This window comes from Centroberyx affinis, unplaced genomic scaffold (genome assembly GCF_046629955.1).
Source record: "Centroberyx affinis isolate AG114_WGS23_722 - 3 ecotype Tasmania unplaced genomic scaffold, CSIRO-AGI_Caff_v1 ptg000652l_1, whole genome shotgun sequence".
In the NCBI taxonomy this organism is placed as follows: Eukaryota; Metazoa; Chordata; class Actinopteri; order Beryciformes; family Berycidae; genus Centroberyx; species Centroberyx affinis.
Genome location: NW_027279278.1, coordinates 46,478 through 68,604, shown reverse-complemented (window position 1 = coordinate 68,604; position 22,127 = coordinate 46,478). Strand labels below are relative to the sequence as shown.

The 22,127-nt window shown below is 44.4% G+C and overlaps 3 protein-coding genes and 2 non-coding genes across 5 annotated transcripts; 4 read left to right on the top strand and 1 right to left on the bottom strand.

Moving 5' to 3' along the window:
* Positions 1 to 230: 230 nt before the first annotated feature.
* On the top strand, positions 231 to 302 carry trnah-gug (transfer RNA histidin (anticodon GUG)). Its single transcript has one exon. It is a non-coding gene; the product is annotated as a tRNA-His (tRNA).
* Positions 303 to 1,193: 891 nt separating this feature from the next.
* Positions 1,194 to 1,265, top strand: trnah-gug (transfer RNA histidin (anticodon GUG)). The gene has a single exon. It is a non-coding gene; the product is annotated as a tRNA-His (tRNA).
* A 540-nt stretch (positions 1,266 to 1,805) lies between these two features.
* On the top strand, positions 1,806 to 9,275 carry cunh19orf44 (chromosome unknown C19orf44 homolog). Its single transcript, XM_071519047.1, has 10 exons — positions 1,806 to 2,327; positions 2,461 to 2,631; positions 2,777 to 2,913; positions 3,223 to 3,787; positions 4,098 to 4,440; positions 5,255 to 5,334; positions 5,827 to 6,343; positions 7,524 to 7,613; positions 7,868 to 8,034; positions 8,696 to 9,275. Exons 1-10 carry the CDS (start codon positions 2,187 to 2,189, stop codon positions 8,783 to 8,785), a joined length of 2,301 nt encoding a protein of 766 aa, XP_071375148.1. The 5' UTR covers positions 1,806 to 2,186; the 3' UTR covers positions 8,786 to 9,275.
* Positions 9,276 to 9,572: 297 nt separating this feature from the next.
* On the bottom strand, positions 9,573 to 15,129 carry akr1a1b (aldo-keto reductase family 1, member A1b (aldehyde reductase)). Its single transcript, XM_071519038.1, has 9 exons — positions 14,992 to 15,129; positions 13,276 to 13,371; positions 12,492 to 12,611; positions 12,193 to 12,344; positions 11,855 to 12,050; positions 11,492 to 11,691; positions 11,247 to 11,319; positions 10,989 to 11,075; positions 9,573 to 9,889 (listed from the first exon to the last, which is right to left on the bottom strand). The coding sequence occupies exons 2-9, from the start codon at positions 13,354 to 13,356 to the stop codon at positions 9,824 to 9,826; spliced, it is 975 nt and encodes a 324-aa protein (XP_071375139.1). The 5' UTR covers positions 13,357 to 13,371; positions 14,992 to 15,129; the 3' UTR covers positions 9,573 to 9,823.
* A 1,065-nt stretch (positions 15,130 to 16,194) lies between these two features.
* Positions 16,195 to 21,684, top strand: uhmk1 (U2AF homology motif (UHM) kinase 1). Its single transcript, XM_071519048.1, has 9 exons — positions 16,195 to 16,504; positions 18,006 to 18,134; positions 19,048 to 19,223; positions 19,525 to 19,722; positions 19,860 to 19,954; positions 20,116 to 20,192; positions 20,289 to 20,387; positions 20,732 to 20,820; positions 21,538 to 21,684. The coding sequence occupies exons 1-9, from the start codon at positions 16,195 to 16,197 to the stop codon at positions 21,682 to 21,684; spliced, it is 1,320 nt and encodes a 439-aa protein (XP_071375149.1).
* The last annotated feature ends 443 nt before the right edge of the window (positions 21,685 to 22,127 follow it).

The window sequence follows — 22,127 nt, the reverse complement described above, 5'->3', positions numbered from 1 at the left end:
AACTTCAGCCTCCTACGGTAAATACTACTAGAAAATACGCTGATATCGCAAATATTGTTTGACTTTCTGTATTTGAAGTCACTTTATTTAAAGTTGGGTCATTAGACTCGGGGAGGAGCCTGAATTAATTTATTTGACGGTATTTAAAAATCATTCTTATCGTTCAGTCTGGCACTACGGGGCTTGCCATGTCGTATAGGATCCATAGGTGACCACCTACCCGGTGGCTAGCCGTGATCGTATAGTGGTTAGTACTCTGCGTTGTGGCCGCAGCAACCCCGGTTCGAATCCGGGTCACGGCAGTTTTTTGAGGATCATCATCCATTTCAACTGGGAGTCAAGATAAGAGGAAGAAAGCGCTGAACCACGTAATCCCCGTGGAACAAAATGTATCAGAATAATCCCGTGGCGAACCGTAGTGATACCACAGGGAAAAAAACAGTAAACAGTGTCACAGACACACTGTAAGTCTCAGTAGATATATTCTTGTGATACCATGGAGATTAAAAAAACTTCACCAAGTAGATATGAACTCACTATTGAGTCATATCATAGGAATTATTTGCTAGTGAATAGGCCTACAAGCAACACGTGAACAGTGGATGTGGTCAGTGAGATAACGTATAGGCTGTAACTGGTGAGCGCGCCTTCCGATGTTGACATCACTGTGTCATAACAACTGACATATTGCAATAATGGCGGAAGGAGAAATATCCTCAAAGTTTTTTCAATTTGGGGAAGGAGGGGGGTTCAATGTCTGACCTCCCCTTCAAATAAGACAATAAAATAAGAAGATTAAATTTCAGGGACCCTCAAATAGACACACATTAGGCCACAGACCCCTCATTTTATAATATTTTGGGAGATTACAGTAGTGAAACCTATGATTAGAACACTCATTCTTATACATTCTTTAATTAAGATCATTTCTATGAAATATTCTTATAACTATAGTGAAACTTTTCTTCAGTTTGCTAGGGACCCACTGGAACCCCCTCAAAGACCCCTCAAAGACCCCTAAGAATTGGGAACCATTAGTCCATACGTAGTGCAGATGCTTGGAAACAGTGTTATTGCGACCCAGGCTTCAGTTAAGAAATCTGTGTATCTAGATATAATGAGGTCAGACAGAAACCTGGGGGAAATATCAGTCATTAACTGTCATACAGTCTCACCGTCCGCACGGATGGCTCGCCGTGATCGTATAGTGGTTAGTACTCTGCGTTGTGGCCGCAGCAACCCCGGTTCGAATCCGGGTCACGGCAGTTTTACACGGACGGATCGCTTTCTACCTGTTCTTGTAGGAGGGAAAGACTACAGAACCAATTTTAAAAAGGAAGTATGGGGAGAATGTCAAGGACAGTTGTCCGGAAAATGACTCATCTCCACCTGTTTATTGAACCGTTACAAGGGTCGCATTGAAAAGGTAGAAGTGAGTCACTACTTGCACATAGGCTGGTTACAGTGCTGTTTTGCCGGTCTCTACCCGTAGATATAATCAAAATAGCAGCATTAATAGCATAAATAATCTCTACCCCGATTCAGTTCTTTCATTTTCTTGCAGTACATTAGGCTATGTTTTATATAGTTGTAAACCTCATGTATGCTTGTATTATTGTGCCACAAAAACACCTATCACAAAATGTCTTTCCCAATGCCCTGCACGCTTTACCTTTTTAGCGCACGAGACCACAACCTAGTGCGCGCGCGAGTGCCATGAAATCCTTTTGGCTTTCCGTAGACACGTCTAATGACGTCATTCGTAAACAGGAAACAGCCGCGACTCTTCCCATGGAGACGAGGGACGCCAGAAACAGTTGCTATCTACAAAGTAGCCACTATTTAGTGAGCGACTGTTAACATTTTGAACCATTTGACGTTGCCGAATTGCTGATAGTATGTAAACATTAAATACATGTTTTTACTGGGGGGTTTCAAGATGAATTTCCGAAGCGATTTATTTCACAGCATCCCTTATGTAACGGTAGCGTCAACGTTTCAAGCTAATGGAACTCACTTTCACAGATTGCGCATCGCTCGCGTTCTCTTATCCGGCCGCCACGCTGGAATTTTGACACGAGAAAGTGTGTGTTTGTGATTAAACATGCAGCCACAGCGCATTTGCAGCGTATCACAAAGTTATACGAGGCAACAGTTAGTTAGTTAGCGTCAGGACCGAGTTGAAGATGTGGAACCGAGGTGGCCGAAGCTCCGCTCTGGACCGAGCTCAGGCTCTGCTGTCTGGGAAAAGAAACACCAAAAGCGCCGCTGGGTCAGTAGAGCCGTCCGGGAATAGGGGGGCTACTGCCAAAACACCTGGAAATACAGTAAGTTTCATGTGTTCAATTTACACCGTTAAGGACCCATTCTCCTAACACTAACTGCAATTTTAGTGCATGTAAACCAGGAGTCAGGAATCTTTAAAAACCTTAGAAAGTTGTATTCTTGCTTCCCTTTTAGGTGGCTGTGGGTGTCTCTCTCAAAGTCAGATCTGCACCCCCAAATACACACACTGTATTCCCGGACCTGAGTGACCTGTCTTCAGTCAGCTCAGTCAGTGATCATGGAGAAGGCACCATGGCCTCTGCTGCTGCTGGGAAGAGCCAGGGGAGAGAGGGGGGTTCACCTAAGGTAATGAACTGAGGAAGGTATTGCCAGTGGTTGCTGTGTCATTCACAGTTCTGGATTATCATTGAATTTTGAGAGGTGTACTCCAGACAGGGAAAGTCATTGAGTTTTACAAATGAGTCACTTTACACTTGTTTTCTGCTCCTAGGATCCAAGACCTCAGACTTCTCTGGGAGGAGGAGGAGGAGGAAGCAGGTTTTTGAAGAAGGCCCCACCGCCTGCTGCAACCAGCAGCCAGTCCCCAACTATCAGCAAGACCCAAATGCAGCAGCCGCCTGAACCCAGGTACAGTTCTGTGAATGTAGGGATACACAGATGTGACTTAGCCTCAGCATCAGGTCAGTATTGGCTGGAGTGGAGCGTGGAAAAAGTGAATGTTATTATCTGATTCATTTACCTGAATTGATCCAACTCAGAACATTTCAAATTCAGATATTTGCATATGCTGCTAAAACTTAACTTGCACAAAAAAAAGATCCATGTTTCATTCTGTTTCTTTGTCCTTCACTCTTTCTATGTCCGAATTCCTCTATATTTCCTCATTTCCCCCTTTCTCTCTCTCCCTCCATCTCTCTGACACCGCCCTCTGGTCAGGTGTGTGTCGTCTTCCCAGCGTGGCTCCCAGAGCGCTGCGCTGAGCAGGCTGGCTTTGATCGAGGACCGCATCCGCAGCCGCAAGGAGAGCCAGCCCGAGACCCGGGGCCGGGCCACGGAGGGACCGAAGCCCGCCCAGAAACTAGCCTCCGAACTGGGAATCTCACCCCAACCGCCAGCCTCTCAGTCTCTGGAGGCCTCCGTGCCGCTCTCAGCCCAGTCCACCCCCAGCCCCAAGGGGAAACGTTTCATCAAGAAGACGGCAGCTGTAGCTGTTGACAGAGGTAGTTCTCCTACTGCTGCTGCTGCTGCTGTGCCTCCCAAAGGCCCAGATGTCAGTGTCAAAATGATTCCAGATAGCGCCGGGTTATTTGACAGGTCCGGAGCTGCCAAACCTTCAGCGCCATTTGCGGATTTGATGACTAAGCCAACGAGAGTAGCGGGCGGCGTGAGTCTGGACAGTGATGAGGAGGACATGAGGAAACTGCTGGGAGACTCGTTGGATTCAACAGAGGACAGCCTGTTAAGAGCAGGGAGAGCCTCCTCCGTGAGAACAGCAGGAAAGGTAGATGTGTTCTGATAATCATTGAAAAGACATTTTCACATTCAGAGGCACAGAAATGACTAATGATTCTTTAAAGACTCAGGCTACTTGTGTCTCACCAAACTCACAAATATAATGGTTTAGTCTATAATGGTTTAGTGATTGTCAACCATGTGAAACCATGACATTTCACTGATGTGCGCACCTTCAACCAGAGGGAGTGAACTAATCAGTGCAGCTTCTACAGTTAGGCTTGGGCGATATCCAAAATTGAATATTGCCACTTGTTTCAGTCAGTTCAAAACAACATTGTCTTTTTCTCCCTTTTTAGTTGCTGAGCAAAAGTCTGAGGGTCTCCTCCACGCCGCCTCCGGCTGCTGTCCGTCCCCCGTCTCGCTCCCCCGCCTCTCCTCCTCAGCGCCGTTCCCCTTTCCGATTCTCCGGCCAGGCCCGGGCCCAGTTCAGCCCCTCCGCGCTCTCCCCGTCCCCCTCTCTCCCCTACGCCTCCCCCTCTCCTCCGGGCAGACGGGGCTCCCCTCCCCGGCCCGGGAGTCCGCCGCGCTCGCTCTCCTCGCTCTCGGGCCACAGTGAGGTCCTCTCTCTGGCGGAGCTCTTCCCTGCGGTCCCCGGCTCAGAGTGTTCCCGCAGTGAGAGGAGCTCAGTTTCCTCTGAAGGTGAGAGAAGTTGGGCATGAAGGGGGAATGCAGCTAGAATGTTGCAGCTTACCAAGATCAAGAGATGCAGCAGTATGATTTTTTTTTTTTGTGCCGTAAAGCAATCCAGCAGATTTCCCACCAAATACGACCTGGCACACAATGTAAAATGCAGTTCAGAGGCAGGTAGAGGCTGCCAGTCTTCTTGCCGATGCTGTCATTTGTTTACAGTAATTATAGTAATGTCTCAAAATTATTTGGTAATGGTTTATTGATGTTACTTACTAATTATTGGCCGATTATTCCGCATAGAAATTATTACTAACTCATCGTTTGCTGTTGATTTCATTTTTCCTAGAGGCAACAGAGCTCATTCTTTTGTATATTAATTATGTTTTTCTACACTCTTCATCTCATGCATCCTAGCTGGACAACAAGGTACAGAACTTACCTCTTTGTAGAGTTAGAATTATTAGGGATTTGGAAAACGTTGAGTTGCATTGCAAGGCATCATAGGTTCATTACAAGCTTATTATAGGTATACATATGCACCAGTCTTACAGTTTAAGAGCAGAAACTGCATATATTATAATACATTGTGACATGCACTGTGATATTGTCATCAGCTATACAGCAGCCCAAAAAAGTATTCATCCACTACAGGTGTATTGTGGGATATCATATGATGTTCTGATTACAGTGAGTTTTTAATGTGATTTTGATGCTTTATAATGCATTACTAACACAACGGCAAAGTTCAGTGTTAATGACAGTTAGACAATTATCATTATATAATTGTATCAAATTGTATAATTGTGATTTTGTGTTATTGCAGACTTCAAGATAAACGTCATGTCATTAGATGACCTGGTGCCCGTTAGCCTTGGATTCACTGTGGAAACGACAGGAGAGGAGGTGAGGAATGACAAGAAATGAATGTAAACAACAGTATAGAGTGATAAAATATATTGTATAAATATTATACAAGCAGTAGTGTTTATAAAGAATATTATTTATACATGTATTATACTATATTATACGAATTAAGATTGTAGATTGTAAAGCAGGGGTTCTCAAATGTTTTCATGTCATGGACTCCCAAATAGACACAGATCCCCATGATAAGATTTTGTCCCAGGGACCTATATGAAAAGATTTTTGTTGTTGATTTAGTTTTGAATTGCAGAACTGTAGAATAGTTGGCAGAGTGAAAACTAGTGAAATTAAACTATTCCTCATTTTGCTGGGGGCCGCCTGGAACCCCCTCAAGCACTCCTGGAGGTCCCCGGACCCCACTTTGAAAACCCTAGCATAAGTTATGTAAACAACTTACTCACTTAAATACCAAGGTGTGGCATTAGACTGATGTATTTGCTTGTTGCTTCCTGCTTCCTGCTACCTAAACAGAGGGAAACCAAACCCTCCAAACACAAAGCCCCTGCTCCTGGAGCCCTGACTGGAGATCGGCAGCTCCCAGGGCAGAAAGAAAAGAAGAAGGAGGAAGAGGAGGAGCAGGAGGAGGTCCTGGACTACCAGAGTGACTTTGAGAGCGAGAGCAGAACCGAGCCAGATCACAGCGCCAGCCAGGTGTCGGAGCGCCTGGGAGGAGACGGCGGGGAGGAGGAGGACGTTTCCGAGGTCAGAGAGGAGGCGTCTGAGTCGGACGGGTCCTGCAGGAGGACAGAAGTCGAGTACTCCAGCAGCTTCTCTTCTTCTGACACAAGTCGGTCCTACGTCACGCGGACCTCGGATCGCAGCCGAACAGCCGGGTCACTTAGAAGAAGCAGAGACTCCAGATCCTCGGTGTCGCGTGGCGAGCGGTCCTCATCTCGCCGGTCGAGGAGGCGCGCTTCACCCTGCAGGGCTTTAAAAGAGGCAGCGGTACAGACCCAACCTGACCCACTGGCCTACACCTGGTCTGCCGGTTAGTCTGCCATACATGGCATTTGTCCAATCATTTGTCATTTGTCCAACAGTCCAATCACTGTTTGTGAAAATGAATATCTTTCTTCCAAAGCTACACACCAGAGGACTAACTATGTGTTGACCGATATGAGATTTTTCAAGGCCAATAACCAATTTTTAAATTTGAAATTAAGTGTTCAGTGTTTCCACAGAACTTTATTCTTCTCATTCTTCTCAAACAGCATTTAGACCATAGGACACTAAAACTTTCCTTTGTAACCCAGGAAATAAAAATAGTACATAGGAATAGCATGCAATACACCCTTAAACTGAATTATGATTCCCTTTTAAAAATGGACCAGCAAACTCTTACTGTCCTAGCCATGTCTGATTTAACAGTTCTGTGTTACTATGAGCCCATCATCACTGACATGTCTCAGTGAAGTGGAGGGATGGTCACACTGTGGCTGCCTGCCTCAAGCTCTCACCTCATGTAACCCAGCTGCCCAAATAAGAAAAGCATTTACTTGGATATTTATGGATTGATATGAATACTAGCCACCAGCCAAATAGAGGTCAATTTTAGCTGCAGCTGGTAAATCTGTCAATTCTGCTGGTCATTTTGGCAAGTGGCCAGCTTGTGTGTTTTCTACTCTGAAATCAGAGCTGCTAAGAAAATTTGGCTGGCAATATTTTAAAAACAACTGCCAGTGTAGCTTAGTGATGGAAAAATCTGAATGAACTTATATCTGAAAGTAACACATTCAATGCCTTAAAGGTGCTATGTGTAGCATTTTAACGTCAATAAATCATTACCATATACATTTTGAGATATTATTATAATTATTGTAAACAAAGGAGACCCTCGCCAAGAGGATTGGTAGTCTCTACCGGCCTCTACACTGCATTTTATATTTTGTGCCATCAGCTTGGATTTGGCGGGAAATCTGCTGGGTTGCTTTCTGGCACAAAGGGACATTGCTTTACGGCACAAAACAGGAAGAGGGCGCTGTTCTTCCAGCACAAACTTAAGTTTAAGAGTTTCTAGCAATGGGAGATGATGATCATACCAAGATATCACAATTAATTTGACGATATTGATATTTAAAAATACTACATGCAGCACCTTTAAGTGTGATCCCGGGCCTACGATGACTATTTCTATCTCCTACTGATGTCTCACTCTCCTCTCTCTCTAGGTATGGCTACTATGGGCCCCGCAGTGGGCACGGCCTATGTGGATCCCACTCCTGTGGCCAGTCACACTGTAAGCGCGGAAACTGTGGAGGGTAAGACAACTTCTACCACCGCCATTCCTCTGACAGAAATACAGGGGCATGAGTTTCTTCCAGTGTTTCAAGAATGCATTAAGTGGAAGCTTATGGAAAGGTCCTGGCTGTGATACCTATCCACAATCCTGTTTCTCCCTCTCCACTGAAGTCATAGCACCGATTAGTGCCAATATGTGCTTCCACATAACAGTGTGCCTCTGTGTTTGTTTACGTGTGTGTGTGTGTGTGTGTGTGTGGGGTGTGTCCATCAGCTCTGAGCACCTACAGTCCAGCTGTGTTTGCCCTCAACGACATGCTGAGGCAGCAGCTTGCCTTGACCAGGCAGTTCATCGAGAGCAGCAGGCATCTGCACTCCTGCCTGGTGCAGAGCCTGGGCCCAGCAGACTACACATACACCACACTGGAGGACACCAAGGAGGTAGGCTTTCTGAGGCACACATACACACATACACAGACACAAAAATACATACACAGACCAAACTTTGGGCAGTCCATATTCGCAGATAATTCTTTTTTTTTTTTGACCTGCTGGGAATTCCAGGTGGGTTTTCACAGTAATATAACTTATACTTCCTTTTAATAATTAGATATTCCCAGTAAAAACTGATGATTTTCTCTCGTGTTGTAAACTGTGTTGAAGTTTGAGTGACCTGAATTTGCCTCATAATGACCACAGCACTGTAAAAACCCAATGCTTAGATAAGTAACAGCGTCATCAGCAAACTGCTTCTTCAGCAGTTCTTTTAAAAGCATTCACTATCAGCCATCGCTGAACAAGCAAACAAACAATGCCTGATAGAGGGAGACAATTGTTTTAAACAGAAAGGCGGCCCAGCTGATCACAAGAGAATAGGTGATTTAATCTGTCAACAGCAGCTCATCTGACCTGCTGGGAGATATTTCTCAATCTAGTTTTTTGTTATTTTGGTTTTTAAATCGGTCTTAAATTCAACTCTAGCTTGCATTAAAAAGGTTTGAAATGTGGCTTTCTGAAACCTGCAGATTCCCTGCAGACAGACAGACACACACACATTGTAACTGACATGTTTGACTTCAACCGTTTTCCATTCTTTCCACAGTTCATCCGCAAGCACAAGCCTCCCAAGCTGACAGTGGAGGAAGCCTTGGAGGAGGTGCTACAGGAGATGAGAGACTACCACTATATCTGACCACCGCTATCTTATCTGAAGACGCCAGTGAGCACCATCACTACAGCTGAGAACCGCATGGGAGCAGAGAAAGTGGCCTCTACTCCCTGGATTACTCCTCCTGCCAGGGCACAACAGACAGTTGTAGTTACCGTCTTATTAAAAGGGGTTTTTTTACATTATGAGAGACTATTTTTCTATTAAGTGAAGAATCATGTGTTGTTGATCAGACATACAACCTGAAATGTTGACCTTCTGTAAATTGCGCTCCATGATCAAATGCCATAATCATGAATCTCTTCAGTCAGAAAATCATGTGTTTTCAGTGTCAAACCAGTGCAAATGAAGGGATGTGATGCCTGTGTGTATGAAATGAACTGTTTGGTAAAGTAATGCAAAGCATCCATGCCTCGTTGACTGTCATTCTCCTGTTATTTGTGAGCAAATTATGCACTGGCAAAAACAAAGGACCAAAAAAGGGGGCTATTCATTTGAAAAAAGTGAAACCTAATCTGACAAAATGGTTACTGGCTTGAAAATAAAATGGAAACTATAAACTAACCTAAGACCCTTGCAACATTTCAGTAACTTGGATTTTGCAAAGCAAATATCAGGTGACTTTTTTCCCCACAAAAATATTTTAGAATGAATATATTTTTGATGGTCATACATATTAAACACATTTATCTCATACATTAAGCTAATACAGCTCATGTAAAATATGCTTAGAGTACAACACTTAAATCTTTTAATCCACACAGCACCATAGGAGTTCATGAACAGCCAACTGATCAAATAATAAAAACACTTGCAAGGGAAGTAACAAAAAAGTTTATTAAAAAATAACGCATATGGTACTTGTACAGTCATACCATATTCTCAAGGCTTCATCACCGACAGTAAATGTTCTATGATAAGTGCAGGATTTGACATAACCCAAATGAGACGAATTGAAATGCCAGGATCCGGGGGACTTGTTAAGTGGGATTGGGGGGGTGGGTGATAAGGTGTTGATGGGGGGGGCGTCCAAGGCACAAAATCGGGTTGCAGTGTGAGTCGTCAGTAGGGGTCGTTGAAGGGGTAGTGAGGATGTCCCGCATCCCTGGGAACCCGCTTTCCGTCCACCTGCAACAAACAAACCCAAGATGACTTCCACTCTTGACTAAAACATTTGTGTTTGCCTCTTGAAAATGGTCCGTAGGGTTCGACCGATATGGGTCTTGGAAGGCCGATACTGCTGGTTTTGGATTGAATCGACCTTGGATTCATGCCCAAAAGGAAGGGGGAAAAGCTTCTGACAGACTATCATGGGACACTAAAACTCTCCATTGAAAGCCAGACTAATGAAATAGTTTTAGGTGTGTCAGCAGCTCCTTAAGGTGGAGTGAGGCAGGTTTCACTGCAGGTTTTACTAGACTGACACCACTGAAGCTCTTCAGTAAAATCAAATCCTTACCTCCATCATATCAGCGGTGGGAAATGTTGACTGGCTGATATCCAATATCATTATGGGATATAGCTTCAAATCATGAGGGGATACCAACAAGTAGTTTTTCCGTTAACTGAAGTGGAAACATTTACTTCACATTATAGCAAGTGCCTGGCAAAAATTCAAAATGTCAAGGTATCCCTTTAACATATAATAAACTTTAGTCTATTATCCACACTTGATTATACAGCTTTGTCGAATACTGAATTCTGATTGGCCAGTGAACGCATTCTGAGTTCTGTTACTTCTGAATTACAGGCTGCTGTTTCACATCTCCTCATATCACTCCATGGTCTGCAGGTCCATTTAGGTGATTTCTAATCAAATTAACGAGCAACACCTTGTGCCAAAAAGACTTTTCTACTCTTTATACGGTTACTGCAGACAGTCCTGCTGGACTCGTTTTTTGGTGGAAGCTTGTAAACTATTTAAGCTCGTAATTTTAAATCAATATTTTGGGTCAAATGATTAATGTTTTTGTTAAGTAGCTGTGTAATAAGTGGGATAATGTCTGCTTCACATTGGGGTCTTGATTCACCCTGTGGGGCCTAATTCAGTGATACTGACTCGCTCACATTATCCCTTACATGATAATGGACAGTGAAGGTTAGCATCTTACAACAGCAGTTCATCATCGCAACTGAAAACACATGAGTTGAGCTGCCAAAAGGTTTCCAACGGACAGGACGGAATATGAAACTGCAAATACCGACCAGAGAAGTCAAGCCTACTTACTTGGATCATTGGTACAATGTAGCGCCAGCCTTTGTTCAGCGCTGTTATACTTTTCATCTCCTCTCCTTCAAGGGTAAAGTCAAACACCTGACAACAAACATAAAACACAGACACCTCTGAGTCACACAAGAGAAGTCAGCCTTATGTGATGTGGAAAGTGCAGAAATCCTCATTGTGATTAGATTTTTTTCTCCTTCAGTTAATCATGCCACTCTATTGCCAATGTCTCCTAAACAGATGGACACTAGTTCCTCTTACCTGTATATTCTCTTTGATACGGGACTCTGTCACACTCTTGGGGATTGTCACCACTCCTCGCTGTGTCTGCCACCTGGAAAACACAACACAATCAATTACTGTGGGTAGTAGAGAATTCAAAGGCAAAATTATTCTAGTCAGAATAAGTAAAAGGATACCAGGAAATTAGTTAACTTAGTTGTTAATGTACATTGGTACATTGTAATGCAATGTAAGTGGGTTAACTGGACAGACGGTAAAATCACCTCAGGATAATCTGAGCGGGGGACTTGCTGTATTTCTTTGCCAGGGTGGCGATAACAGGCTCGTCAAGCAGCACGGGTTCCTCCGGATCTTTCCAGGCCCGGTCAGGAGAGCCCAGAGGGCTGTAGGCCGTCATCACCAGGCCCCGGTCCCGACAGTGGGCCAGCAGCTCCACCTGGGACAGGTAGGGGTGGCTCTCTACCTGCCCGACAAAACATACACACACACATACAGAAATACCAGGATATCTGCAGGGTTCCCAAAGCAGAATTTAAGGCTGTTTGCATTTTCACAATCACTGAAAGGAGTTAACAACTTGTCCACCTGTTCCTTTATCACCACATCACTGACCGCTCCCTACCTACCTGAAGCACAGTGGGTTTGATGCTGGCGACAGACAGGATGTCATCTATCTGCCGACTGTTGAAGTTGGACAGGCCGATGGCCCGGACGAGGCCCTTCCCCACCAGCTTCTCCATGGCAGCCCAGGTCAGCTTGTAGTCGATGTCGTCATACAGCAAGGTGCCGTCCTCCGTTTTAGGGAAGGGAACGTCTCCTCGTCTAGAGAAATGAAAGATTTAATTCTGTGATTGAAAAATGACAGACTGAATTGGTAAAGAAAGTTACTGTATATCACCATACAAAGAAAAAGTGCTGTGACATGAATGCGTTGCTGTATTTGAGAGATGAACGTTTTGCTCACTGGAAGGCGTAGGGCCAGTGGATGAGGTAGAGGTCCAGGTACTCCAGCTTCAGGTCCTTCAGGGTCTTCAGGAGGGACGGCTCCACGTCCTCTGGGTGATGCCGGGTGTTCCACAGCTTGGACGTGACGAACACGTCCTCTCGCCTCAGGGCCTGGAACAAATAAACAGTCCACACAGGTGAGTTTCTCCTACTATTCATTCATTAGTTGTGGGGCAGTACAGTAAGAGATGTGCAACAACAAGCCTATCTATCCCTAGGTGCCTACAAATGCAGTTTGGTGGAGTTCGGCTGGTGTACCTTGCCGGGGCCGAGTGTCTCCTGTAGCGCTTCTCCAATCTCCACCTCGTTGCCGTAGATGGCGGCACAGTCGATGTGGCGATACCCAGCCTGCAAGGCCCAAATAACTGCTTGCTTCACCTGTAATAATAGGAAAAATAACCATTAAAAACCACCAAAGATTTGATAGGCTGCACCAACAGGTCAATTACAGACGTCAATTGGGTGTAGCAGGTATGGAACTTGCCACACACTATCCTTAGTGAGTCACAACTTTTGTAATTGTTAGCATGATAATGGAGAGGAAGTATCTTGCAATAATTCACAGAAATCTAGTTGGAAGCCATGTCTAAAAACCTAATTCACATCAGTGGAGCATTCAGGACTCATCTTCCCTCCAACTTCCACATCTAATACTTTATCACATTGACCAAATAATAATATCTTGTCACTCATTGCTCCACCTTGTCACCAGAAATTAGTGTGTGTTAGTTTTGGTAGCAAATTATATGAGATGCAGAAACTTTGCCATAGCTTTGTGTTTAGTATATTAATGCTAAACTGCAGTGGAATAGGGGATTGGGGTGAAGGAGGACAGAAAGGGATAGAAAGCAGAACGTCTTCATCAATCTCGTATAGCTATTATTCCCATTTTTCTTTGTATGTTCTGCGATTAATTTAGTCCAAGCCATGTTTTCTGTCCTGTTTTTATTTTTTACCTGTGAAAATCCAATGAAGAAAATGTACAAAAAGAAAACAAATTTTCAAACAGGCTAAATAATGAGGGTAAAAGTGAAGCGTCTACCTTTCCTGTCTCACTCTTCCATGTTCCCAGTCCAAGGAGGGGCATCTTCCGCCCTGTGTTGAGAACTGCAAAGTCATTCATGCCTCTCACAAGCACCTAAAAAAAGGACAAAAAGAGCACAATTCAGCTTTAAATTCTGAACTGTGGACACGTTTGCGTAGGGCTGTAACTCCTCCCCCTGTTTCAAAAGTTCATAAACCTGTTAATGTGTCTTTTTTTTTTATCTGTCTTTAAGATGAGACTTGTTGCTTATGGGTTATAAAGACACAGCAATTCAGCGAGCAGAGCTGTCACTTAGTCACTGGGATATATTGTAGTGCAGCAGGGTTGTAGAGCCCCTGGCATTGCCACAAGCAAACCTATATGAAACAAATCACTGCTCTGGGTAAAGGGGAAATTGGTTGTAGGGCAAACATATTGCCAGGAGGAGGAAATGTCTAGATGTGCCACGGCAGTTTGTCAGGCTAAACAGGATCAACGAATGAGCTGGGAAAACACAAGCAGGAAGATGCTCGAGCTTCATCGGTGTAGCAACATACGACGGACAGAAATCAATTCTTAAGAAAGAGAACCCTGTGCAATAAATTGACTTTTGACATGAAGGAGAACAAGACAGGAGAGTTATTGCTGAGTAGGCACAAGTTAGAGCAGCCGGGGGGGGGGGGGTTACAAAAACAGAATAGGCAATTTACAGTCCTGCAAGAGACAAATACTAGCACTTTGCTCTGGCAGTGGGGGTTAATGGACAGAGCTAAAGTCAGGCCATGAAGGCAGCTACTGAAGGAAAAGGAAAAAGTTGTCACAGCTTCAGTAAGAAGAGACAGAAAACGTGAATCACCATTTTAATGGGGATAGCTAAAATGTATGAAAATATTACTAAAAAGGCCAGAAAATGTACATGTCCCAGTCTCTTTGCTTCTTTGAAACATTTATTTTGGTTTATTTATTCTAGTGCCCATTTTTCGAGCAAGTACCTTATAATTATAGTTTTGTTTATGTATTTTTTAGACTTGTAGTGCCAGTTTGTGTGTGTACATAAACCTATTCCATGACTATTTTTCTGCAAATGGTCTTAAAATATAGAACGTTCTTGTTCCTTGTGGTAAAAATAACAAAACATTTTCTCCTGTCAGCTGTCCATCGTCAGCTGATTTCCCGGAAAGTCACGCGCGCCAGCCACACCTCGGTGATTATCGCGGGATTCTTCATGGAACAATCCATGGGTTTACCCTGGTTTTAGGGTTTTACCCAAGAAAGCAAATACCTCCGCCCAACTGGGCTGCAAGGTGCAACGTTCATATTGATAGATACACAAGGGTAACGTTAGCAAACAAATGCTAACTCAAATGACTAGACGTTATGGAAACAACCGTCACTCACTGGTTTCGCTAACGTTAAATGTTCATTGTGCTATCGTTTCTGTAGAAAATACCTGCTCACACCAAAGAGCTCTAGCATAAAAACAACAGTAGCATTATTATCAGAGGCGCACACGCCCTTCATGTGCCACTTGCTTCTCGTGCTAAGCTCTAACTATTATGAAACTGTTTTCGTTATCGATTTACTCACCCGCTTGCTAGTGTCAAAACATAAACGACGGAACATCATATTTAAGACCTGAAATTTCAATGAGTGCATAGTCGATTCAGCTCAGTTGTCACAGCACAAAATGCTAATCTGCAGCGGCGCTCCGCTCGGTCGAAGTCACCAACTTACTGTTTCAATCTTTAAAAACCTGCGAGTTCAAAGGCCCTCTCTGCTTGCAGTCCTCCTGTGCAGGGAAAGTGTGCAGCCGTAAAATTTGTGTTTTTTTCTGCCAGATGTTCAAAAACACCACTTCATTTTGCTGACATTTCCCTTTCCGGGATGTAGCGTCCCCCATTTCCGGTTTTCCTTGAACTGATCGTTTGCAGTAGCGCCAAACAGCTGTGGAGAAACATCACTGTTATATGAAAAACTTAAGCTCAGTTTTGAATCTGGAATTAATTTGTATAATTTTTTAAGGTTCCGTGGTTGCAAAAGGTTTGCACACTTGAACAAAAAAATGTTGTAATTCTAGTTGAAGTTACAAACATTGAACACTTTCTCACGTTTTCAATGTGGAATTTCATAGAGATATTTTTTTATTTCAAGTGTACAATCTTTCTTACCACCACGGAACTAAACACAAGGACAAATTAATTCCCACAAAGATTCAAAACGGAGCTCAACCTTTCAAATATAGATTCAAGCTTTCAAAACTGTGTTTCAACCTCCTTTCCAGTTTCCAGTCTCTCTACAGAAGCCTGTTTGTTTTGGGCGGATGACACTGTACCAGAGACAGTATTATATTGAGTATTATATAGTCTTTGACCGTACCCTCCCTGCCTGTAGGGGGCAGACTGCGGCTTAGTCTGTACCGCCAGCCTGCAGAGTGAAAAGCAGGACAGGAAGTACAATTCGTGTCCTAAAAAACATCAACAACCTGCTTTAGCTCTCGGTAAAGAGAAGCAAAAACGTAGCTGAAACTGATAAAACATATCAAGTCGTAATATCCGATGCAAAAGCCTTAAAAGCAGCAACCGGTGTAACTATTATGGGGTGAAGACTTCCACGCACGTCGTTGAAATGGTTTGTTTTGGTGTTCAAACTCAGCGGCTACTTTAGCTAAGTTTGCTAACTTTTTGTCACCTGATTCGTGTGAAGTCGTTTAGACAGCCTCAGTAAGCGAACCGTCATCTAATATGCGTACATATTGCTCTGTGTTTAGTTTTAGGAAGGTTGTGGATGTAGCCGGAGTCTCAACTCGCTGCCGTTGACGCGTCGGGTAGTGTTGATAGGGCCAGGCCAGATAGGGTTTGCTCGCAATGGTCTTGCAGCTGCTCTCACCTGTCAACTAGCTGGCTCCTATCCTCCTGTCTCCGTCTGCCGCTGCCCCCCATGGCCCACTGCGGCTCCGACTCGAGCGGAAAGGTGTCGGCGCCGCGTCCAGACAGCGGCGCGGTTATCATGGCGTCGCAGGGTAGCGTCGACCAGAGCATGAAGCCGGTGCTGTTCGAGATCTTCGGGGAGATCTGGACCGTCCAGTCGCGGCTCGGCCAGGGAGTCTCGGCCTCGGTGTACCGAGTCAGCTCGGGCAGAGCCACCACCGCCGCTGTCAAGGAGTTCCAGGCCGACACTCAGGGAGGAGATTACGGGTATCACAAAGAGAGGTCCGTGCTGGAAGACATCCAGGGACATAAAAACATAGGTAACAGCATTCATTTCATCTTGGGAAACATGCAGGCCTGTGCCTGACCGGGGCAGAATGTAGCAGGCAGAAAGTGTACCTGGGCTGCTTCATGTAACCTAACATCAGAGTTGGTGAATAGCAATTTGCATAATGTTGAGATGGATATTGAGTGGCATTACTAACTTTTCTTCTTACTATGGGAACTGAGAAGATTTCATGGTGGATTCTATGATATTGGTATTGGATTGGTTTATATCAAGGCGCCATTCAAGCCTACCTCCACCTTTGTATCTACTAGCCCCAATACATTCTGTTCTCTCTTTTGTATGGAGAGTATGCCAAACTCCATTCAAAAATCTGACAATTCAGTGAGGCCTTACTTATCTTCAAATGTAAACACCTGGAGAACATGATGTAACACCATTTACAAATAGTTGGGGTCCACTCTCAATTTGGCATACATATAATCCACCAAGCAGGACTTGATTGCAATAAAACTTCAGCCTTTCAGAGTGTAGTGAGCAGTGTGAACCACTTCTAAATATTGAAATTTTATTGAAATTAAGGAGTGGCTCACTGGCTCCTAACGATTCAACAAAGGTCTTGACTCATATTTTGTGGGACATTCCATGTACCTTTGCAGATAAGCAGGACCACAATATATTACCAGAAATTAGGCTGGAGTTTGACACATTGTTCTTCCACAAAAAGAGAACGGCACTTATCGAGGCTGAGTTGAGATATAAATCAATCCATTTTATTATCATCTAAACCACCATGAAATTATCCAACCTGTTGTCATAGCAAGAAGGAACACCAGTAAGGTCCCCTCATTATCCATCTGAAGATATTACAAAATCCTTTATCTTATTTCTCAGTATGATGTGCTACTGCACTTGTATCGCACATTAGTTTTATGCTGGCACCCATGTTTGATATGTTTTGCATGGCAAAGATGCAGGATACTGCAAAACATGTTGCTCACAGCATTGCTAATAGGCAAGATCAGGATCCCTGGTTGAGAATGTTTTTAGAGGAGACCCAGTCTAATGAAAAAATAGCAGTACTCTACTCTTGTCTTGTGGAGGGTCAGGACTCAGAAACAGGCAGAGATGCTTTGGAGCCAAACACACGGTTGTATGCTGCATTCACAACATATGGGAGTAACCATCGGAACGACTTCACATTCAAACTTGTCTGAAGCCGTCAAATGTCATGTCTCTTTCACACTCAACACACACACACACATATATTTGGATTCATGTTTCTCAGCAAACCCCATATTTTTTTCATTTATGCTTTATTTAATCAGGTAGTCTCATTTAACCTAAGAGCAAAAAACATACATCTGAAAGCTGAGCTGAGAACAGTATGTTCTGCTAACTACTTGACCGCTGAGGTGAACAGTATTTTCTAGTAGGAAGCTCTTATCTGCTGTCTCTCCCACATCATGTGAATGCAGTGACAGTATAGGCATCGCCGTTCCTAATGCCACACTCGCTCTCCTCCTGTTTCCCAGTGACGCTGTACGGAGTGTTCACCAATCACAGCTGTATGGGCGTGTCCACCCGCTGTCTCCTGCTAGAGCTCTTGGATGTCAGCGTGTCAGAGCTGCTGGTGAGAGGCAGCGCCCAGGCAGGCAGCAGCGGTACCCAGGGTGATAGGTAAGCCGTGTGATGTCAGTGTTTTCCATACAGTCAGGGTGACCCACCACACCTATTCAATCGCAGGGAAACTGTGCAGTACATTACAGCCTTTAAATGAAGAATTCAGTTACAAAAAACATATTTGAATAATTTAATGAACTAGAAGGGCACTCGTGCTGTTATTGCTTGTTTGTGAGTCGGATCCGGATCCGCTCCAAAATTTAATGGGTTCTTGGCCCATGCTACACCCTTCCACGAAGTTTGATGAAAATCGGGCCAGTAGTTTTTCCGTAATACTGCTAACAGACAAACAAACAAACGGCACCGAAAACATAACCTCCTTGGTGGAGGTAATGAATAAAATGTGCAAAGAAAATACAATTTCATGTCAGGTTTTCCAGGCTGTTTTTAAGTAGCTGTGGTCAGGGAGGAACCTTCATCACATTGGAGGTGGACAGCACTGGCTGACCAATATTAAATATTTAATAAAAGGCCAATATCAGCCTACATACCAGTTTAACCCTGCTATGTTGACGCCTAATGTCACTGCTCAAAAAATAAAGCTTCTTTGCGCCTGTTATGCTCATGCATATGTAAATTAAATGTCATTCTACCCACATAATAGTGATTTGTAGGTGAGGCCATGCAAATCGCTATTATGACACTTAACAGCAAATTATTGCAGCGCATATAAAATCTTTTGAACTTTTCTCGAAGAGTTTGTCCAAGGTGCCTGGTAGTGCAGTAGATAATTCCCAGTTTACACAGCGTCTCATGCAACTATTCTCCAGTACCATGACCAAAATTTAGATGTTAGCGTAGTCGCTGAGAGGCCTTCATGCATTTATGAGAGCTAAGGCATCGGTGGGCATTTTATTTTATTTCATGACCTCATTTTCACCAGACCCCAGCAAGGCCACTCCATGTGGCTGGTCCAGCACTGTGCCAGAGACGTCCTGGAGGCCCTGGCCTTCCTCCACAGGGAAGGCTACGTCCACGCCGACCTCAAGCCGCGCAACGTCCTCTGGAGCGCCGACGACGAGTGCTTCAAGCTCATCGACTTCGGCCTCAGCTTCAAAGAGGGAAACCAGGTGGGCGCTTTCCCCGGGGATGTGTGGGTTAGGAAAAGAGGAGGGAGGGCGAGCATGGGAGTGTAACAAGCATGAGCAAATCCAGGGTGTTTCTGTTTCCCTCTCTGTCCTTCTCTCCTTTCACTCTTTCACCCTTCTCCTCCTCCCTGACTTCCCATTCTCTCCCGTCCTCTTCTCCCCTGCTCCGTCTCTTTACCCCTCCATCCTCCCATCCCCTTTTCCCTCTCTTCCTCCACCGCCGCTCCCTCCTCCCATTTCTAACCCCCCCCCCTCCCCCCCCTGCCTCGCCCTCCCCCCTCAGGATGTCAAGTACATCCAGACCGACGGGTACCGCGCCCCGGAGGCCGAGCTCCAGAACAGCCTCGCCCAGGCCGGGGTGGAGATGGAGGGGGACTCGGGCTGCACGGCCGCCGTGGACCTGTGGAGCCTGGGCATCATCCTGCTGGAGATGTACTCAGGAATCAAACTCAAAGAAACTGTCCGCTCCAAGGAGTGGAAGGTACGCCAAAGAAGCCCCTGGCTCTGGGTGTGATACGGATACACATTATGTTCCAAAGTTTTAAAATGTCCAGTAATGCTAAACCCTTGTTGCAATGACAAAATAGCATGCTATCTATCTATTTCCCTCTCCTTCAGGACAACAGCGCTGCCATAGTAGACCACATCTTTGCCAGCAACAGCCTGGTGTGCCCTGCCATCCCCGTCTATCACCTCAGAGACCTTATCAAAAGGTAATTTATCACAGCTAAAGTAGCAAATACTGGCAATGTGGTGGGGTTCAGGTTTGTGACTGAGACTACTATATACTGGAATTATTATGTGGTATTTATTGTAATTATAACCTCTACAGTCATAGGTTTACATTGACCTTTTTGCCTCTTTGTACCTGCAGCATGCTTCACAACAATCCCAAGCACAGATGCACAGCTGAAACTGCCCTGCTGAGCCCATTCTTTAGCATTCCCTTTGGTATGTGTAAATATTTGAGACGTACACCCAGATTAACACATATCTCTCTCTCTCTAGTTCGCCACATTTACTTATCTGTGTGTGTGTGTGTGACAGCTCCTCACATTGAGGACCTGGTTCTGCTACCCTCTCCTGTCCTGCGTCTGCTCAACCTGATTGACGACAGCCATCTGCACAATGAAGAGGAGTATGAAGGTAGAGCCACCGAAGGAATGCATTTGTTTTTGGGAGACTGCCAGACTTGGCCATACAGTATATCATTTGAGCTTACTTACCATTTAGCTACATGTTCTCATTTTCTTTTAGATAATGCTAGTCACCTATTATCACGAACTAAGGCAAATGCCATGAATTGTGTAACTTTGCCAAAAGATGTGAATAGCACCAGCAGTAGTGTTGGTTTTATTTTCCTATTACAGTACTTGCACTTGCAAACATGTTGCAATGATGCAAACATCAGAACTTTCATTAGCTGTGTTCAGTTGGAAATGAGTAATAATAAGTACTAAAGTAATATTGGCTGTCTTTGTTTTTCACAGATATCCTGGAGGACATGAAAGAGGAGTGCCAGAAGTATGGCTCAGTGGTTTCTCTGCTCATCCCCAAGGAGAACCCAGGGAAAGGACAGGTTAGACTAAACCCACCCCATCTTAAAAAGTCTGAAAAAGTCTTAAAATAGATTGAAAAAAGATTTCCAATGCACTATTCAGGCAAAAAAAACAAAACGATTTATCCGCATTACATTTACATTTGTTATCAAAAATGCATCTTGGGCAGCCGGATAGAAATCCGATTGCCCTTGCCCCGCGCTTTCCCCTGCAATATGCACATTCTGTCCACAATGACAATATATATCTGGTATCTGGTATCATTTGTACTCCAGCCGTGAGTCTTATCCTTATCCAACTGCTGATAGAGGTTTTCACCTGCAGCCTGACTGTGTTTACTTAAACAGATTTTAATCCGTCCCCAATGCGTCTTGGATGTATTAAACCTGATTTTTATGCTGATAAATGCATAAATGGGGTCATTTTGTGCTCCAAAATGAGTTCAAAATTTGAATTTTTAGTGTACAATTTGGACAAAAAGTACTCTTTTCTATTTAAGTGGAGTGGCACTTAATGAAGTTTATGTGAAAGTTCCATAAACAAAAAAATGAAGTTTGCAAAAGTGTTCACCCCCTTTACTTATTTGGGCTAAACTGTCTCACTGGAAAAGCATTTCATGACATATTATCTGTGCTTTTACTGTACTCTGTACATATATACGGTGTATTCTCTCTCCTTTCCTCATTCTCATTCACTCACTCACTCTCTCATCCACATGCCGTTTGTGTGTCCGCCAGGTGTTTGTGGAGTACGCCAACTCCAGTGACTCCAAAGAGGCTCAGAGGCTGCTGACCGGCCGCACCTTCGACGGGAAGTTTGTGGTGGCCACCTTCTACCCCCTCAGCGCTTATAAAAGAGGTTACCTGTACCAGACCGTGCAGTGAGCTCCCTCAGCCCGGAGCTCCATTCATACCTCTGCATTGTTCGCATGGAAAACAATCCATCTGCGTAGGGGCAGCACAAAGGAGCATCCATATTTCTTTTCAGAGTTTCTTTTCCCACAAAAGTAACTGGCCTACAGATATAGATTCAGTTATAAATCGGTATGGTTAAAATCAAAAGTTGAAAAAATAATACTAATCCCTGCATGTTCCCATGTGCTGTTCGCTACAGTCAAACCGCAGTTCACGCAGAGAGTATAAATCAAACTCAGCAGCGAGGAGCACAAGGCCGACAAGTCACTCCCGCCGTCTCCGCCCTGTGCGCTACTGTATCGATGCGCATCCATCCAATGCTTCAACGTGACCTGTATCTATCTAATTCCCTCTAGGTCAGAGGTTCCCAAACTGGGCCCCAAGAGACCCCAGAGGGTCCTTGAAAGGGTCCC

What these genes read in the sequence shown, in the direction of transcription:
- cunh19orf44 (XM_071519047.1), top strand. Translation starts at nt 2,187, where the DNA reads ATGTGGAACCGAGGTGGCCGAAGCTCCGCTCTGGACCGAGCTCAGGCT. An exon ending in CAGCAGCCGCCTGAACCCAG is followed by an intron (nt 2,914 to 3,222) that starts GTACAGTTCTGT and finishes CCCTCTGGTCAG; the next exon opens with GTGTGTGTCGTCTTCCCAGC. An exon ending in CCGTGAGAACAGCAGGAAAG is followed by an intron (nt 3,788 to 4,097) that starts GTAGATGTGTTC and finishes CTCCCTTTTTAG; the next exon opens with TTGCTGAGCAAAAGTCTGAG.
- akr1a1b (XM_071519038.1), bottom strand. Translation starts at nt 13,356, where the DNA reads ATGAATGACTTTGCAGTTCTCAACACAGGGCGGAAGATGCCCCTCCTT. An exon ending in CACTGGCCCTACGCCTTCCA is followed by an intron (nt 12,051 to 12,192) that starts GTGAGCAAAACG and finishes TCATTTCTCTAG; the next exon opens with ACGAGGAGACGTTCCCTTCC. An exon ending in ACATTGTACCAATGATCCAA is followed by an intron (nt 9,890 to 10,988) that starts GTAAGTAGGCTT and finishes TGTTTGTTGCAG; the next exon opens with GTGGACGGAAAGCGGGTTCC.
- uhmk1 (XM_071519048.1), top strand. Translation starts at nt 16,195, where the DNA reads ATGGCCCACTGCGGCTCCGACTCGAGCGGAAAGGTGTCGGCGCCGCGT. An exon ending in CCAGGGACATAAAAACATAG is followed by an intron (nt 16,505 to 18,005) that starts GTAACAGCATTC and finishes CCTGTTTCCCAG; the next exon opens with TGACGCTGTACGGAGTGTTC. An exon ending in GCTTCAAAGAGGGAAACCAG is followed by an intron (nt 19,224 to 19,524) that starts GTGGGCGCTTTC and finishes CTCCCCCCTCAG; the next exon opens with GATGTCAAGTACATCCAGAC.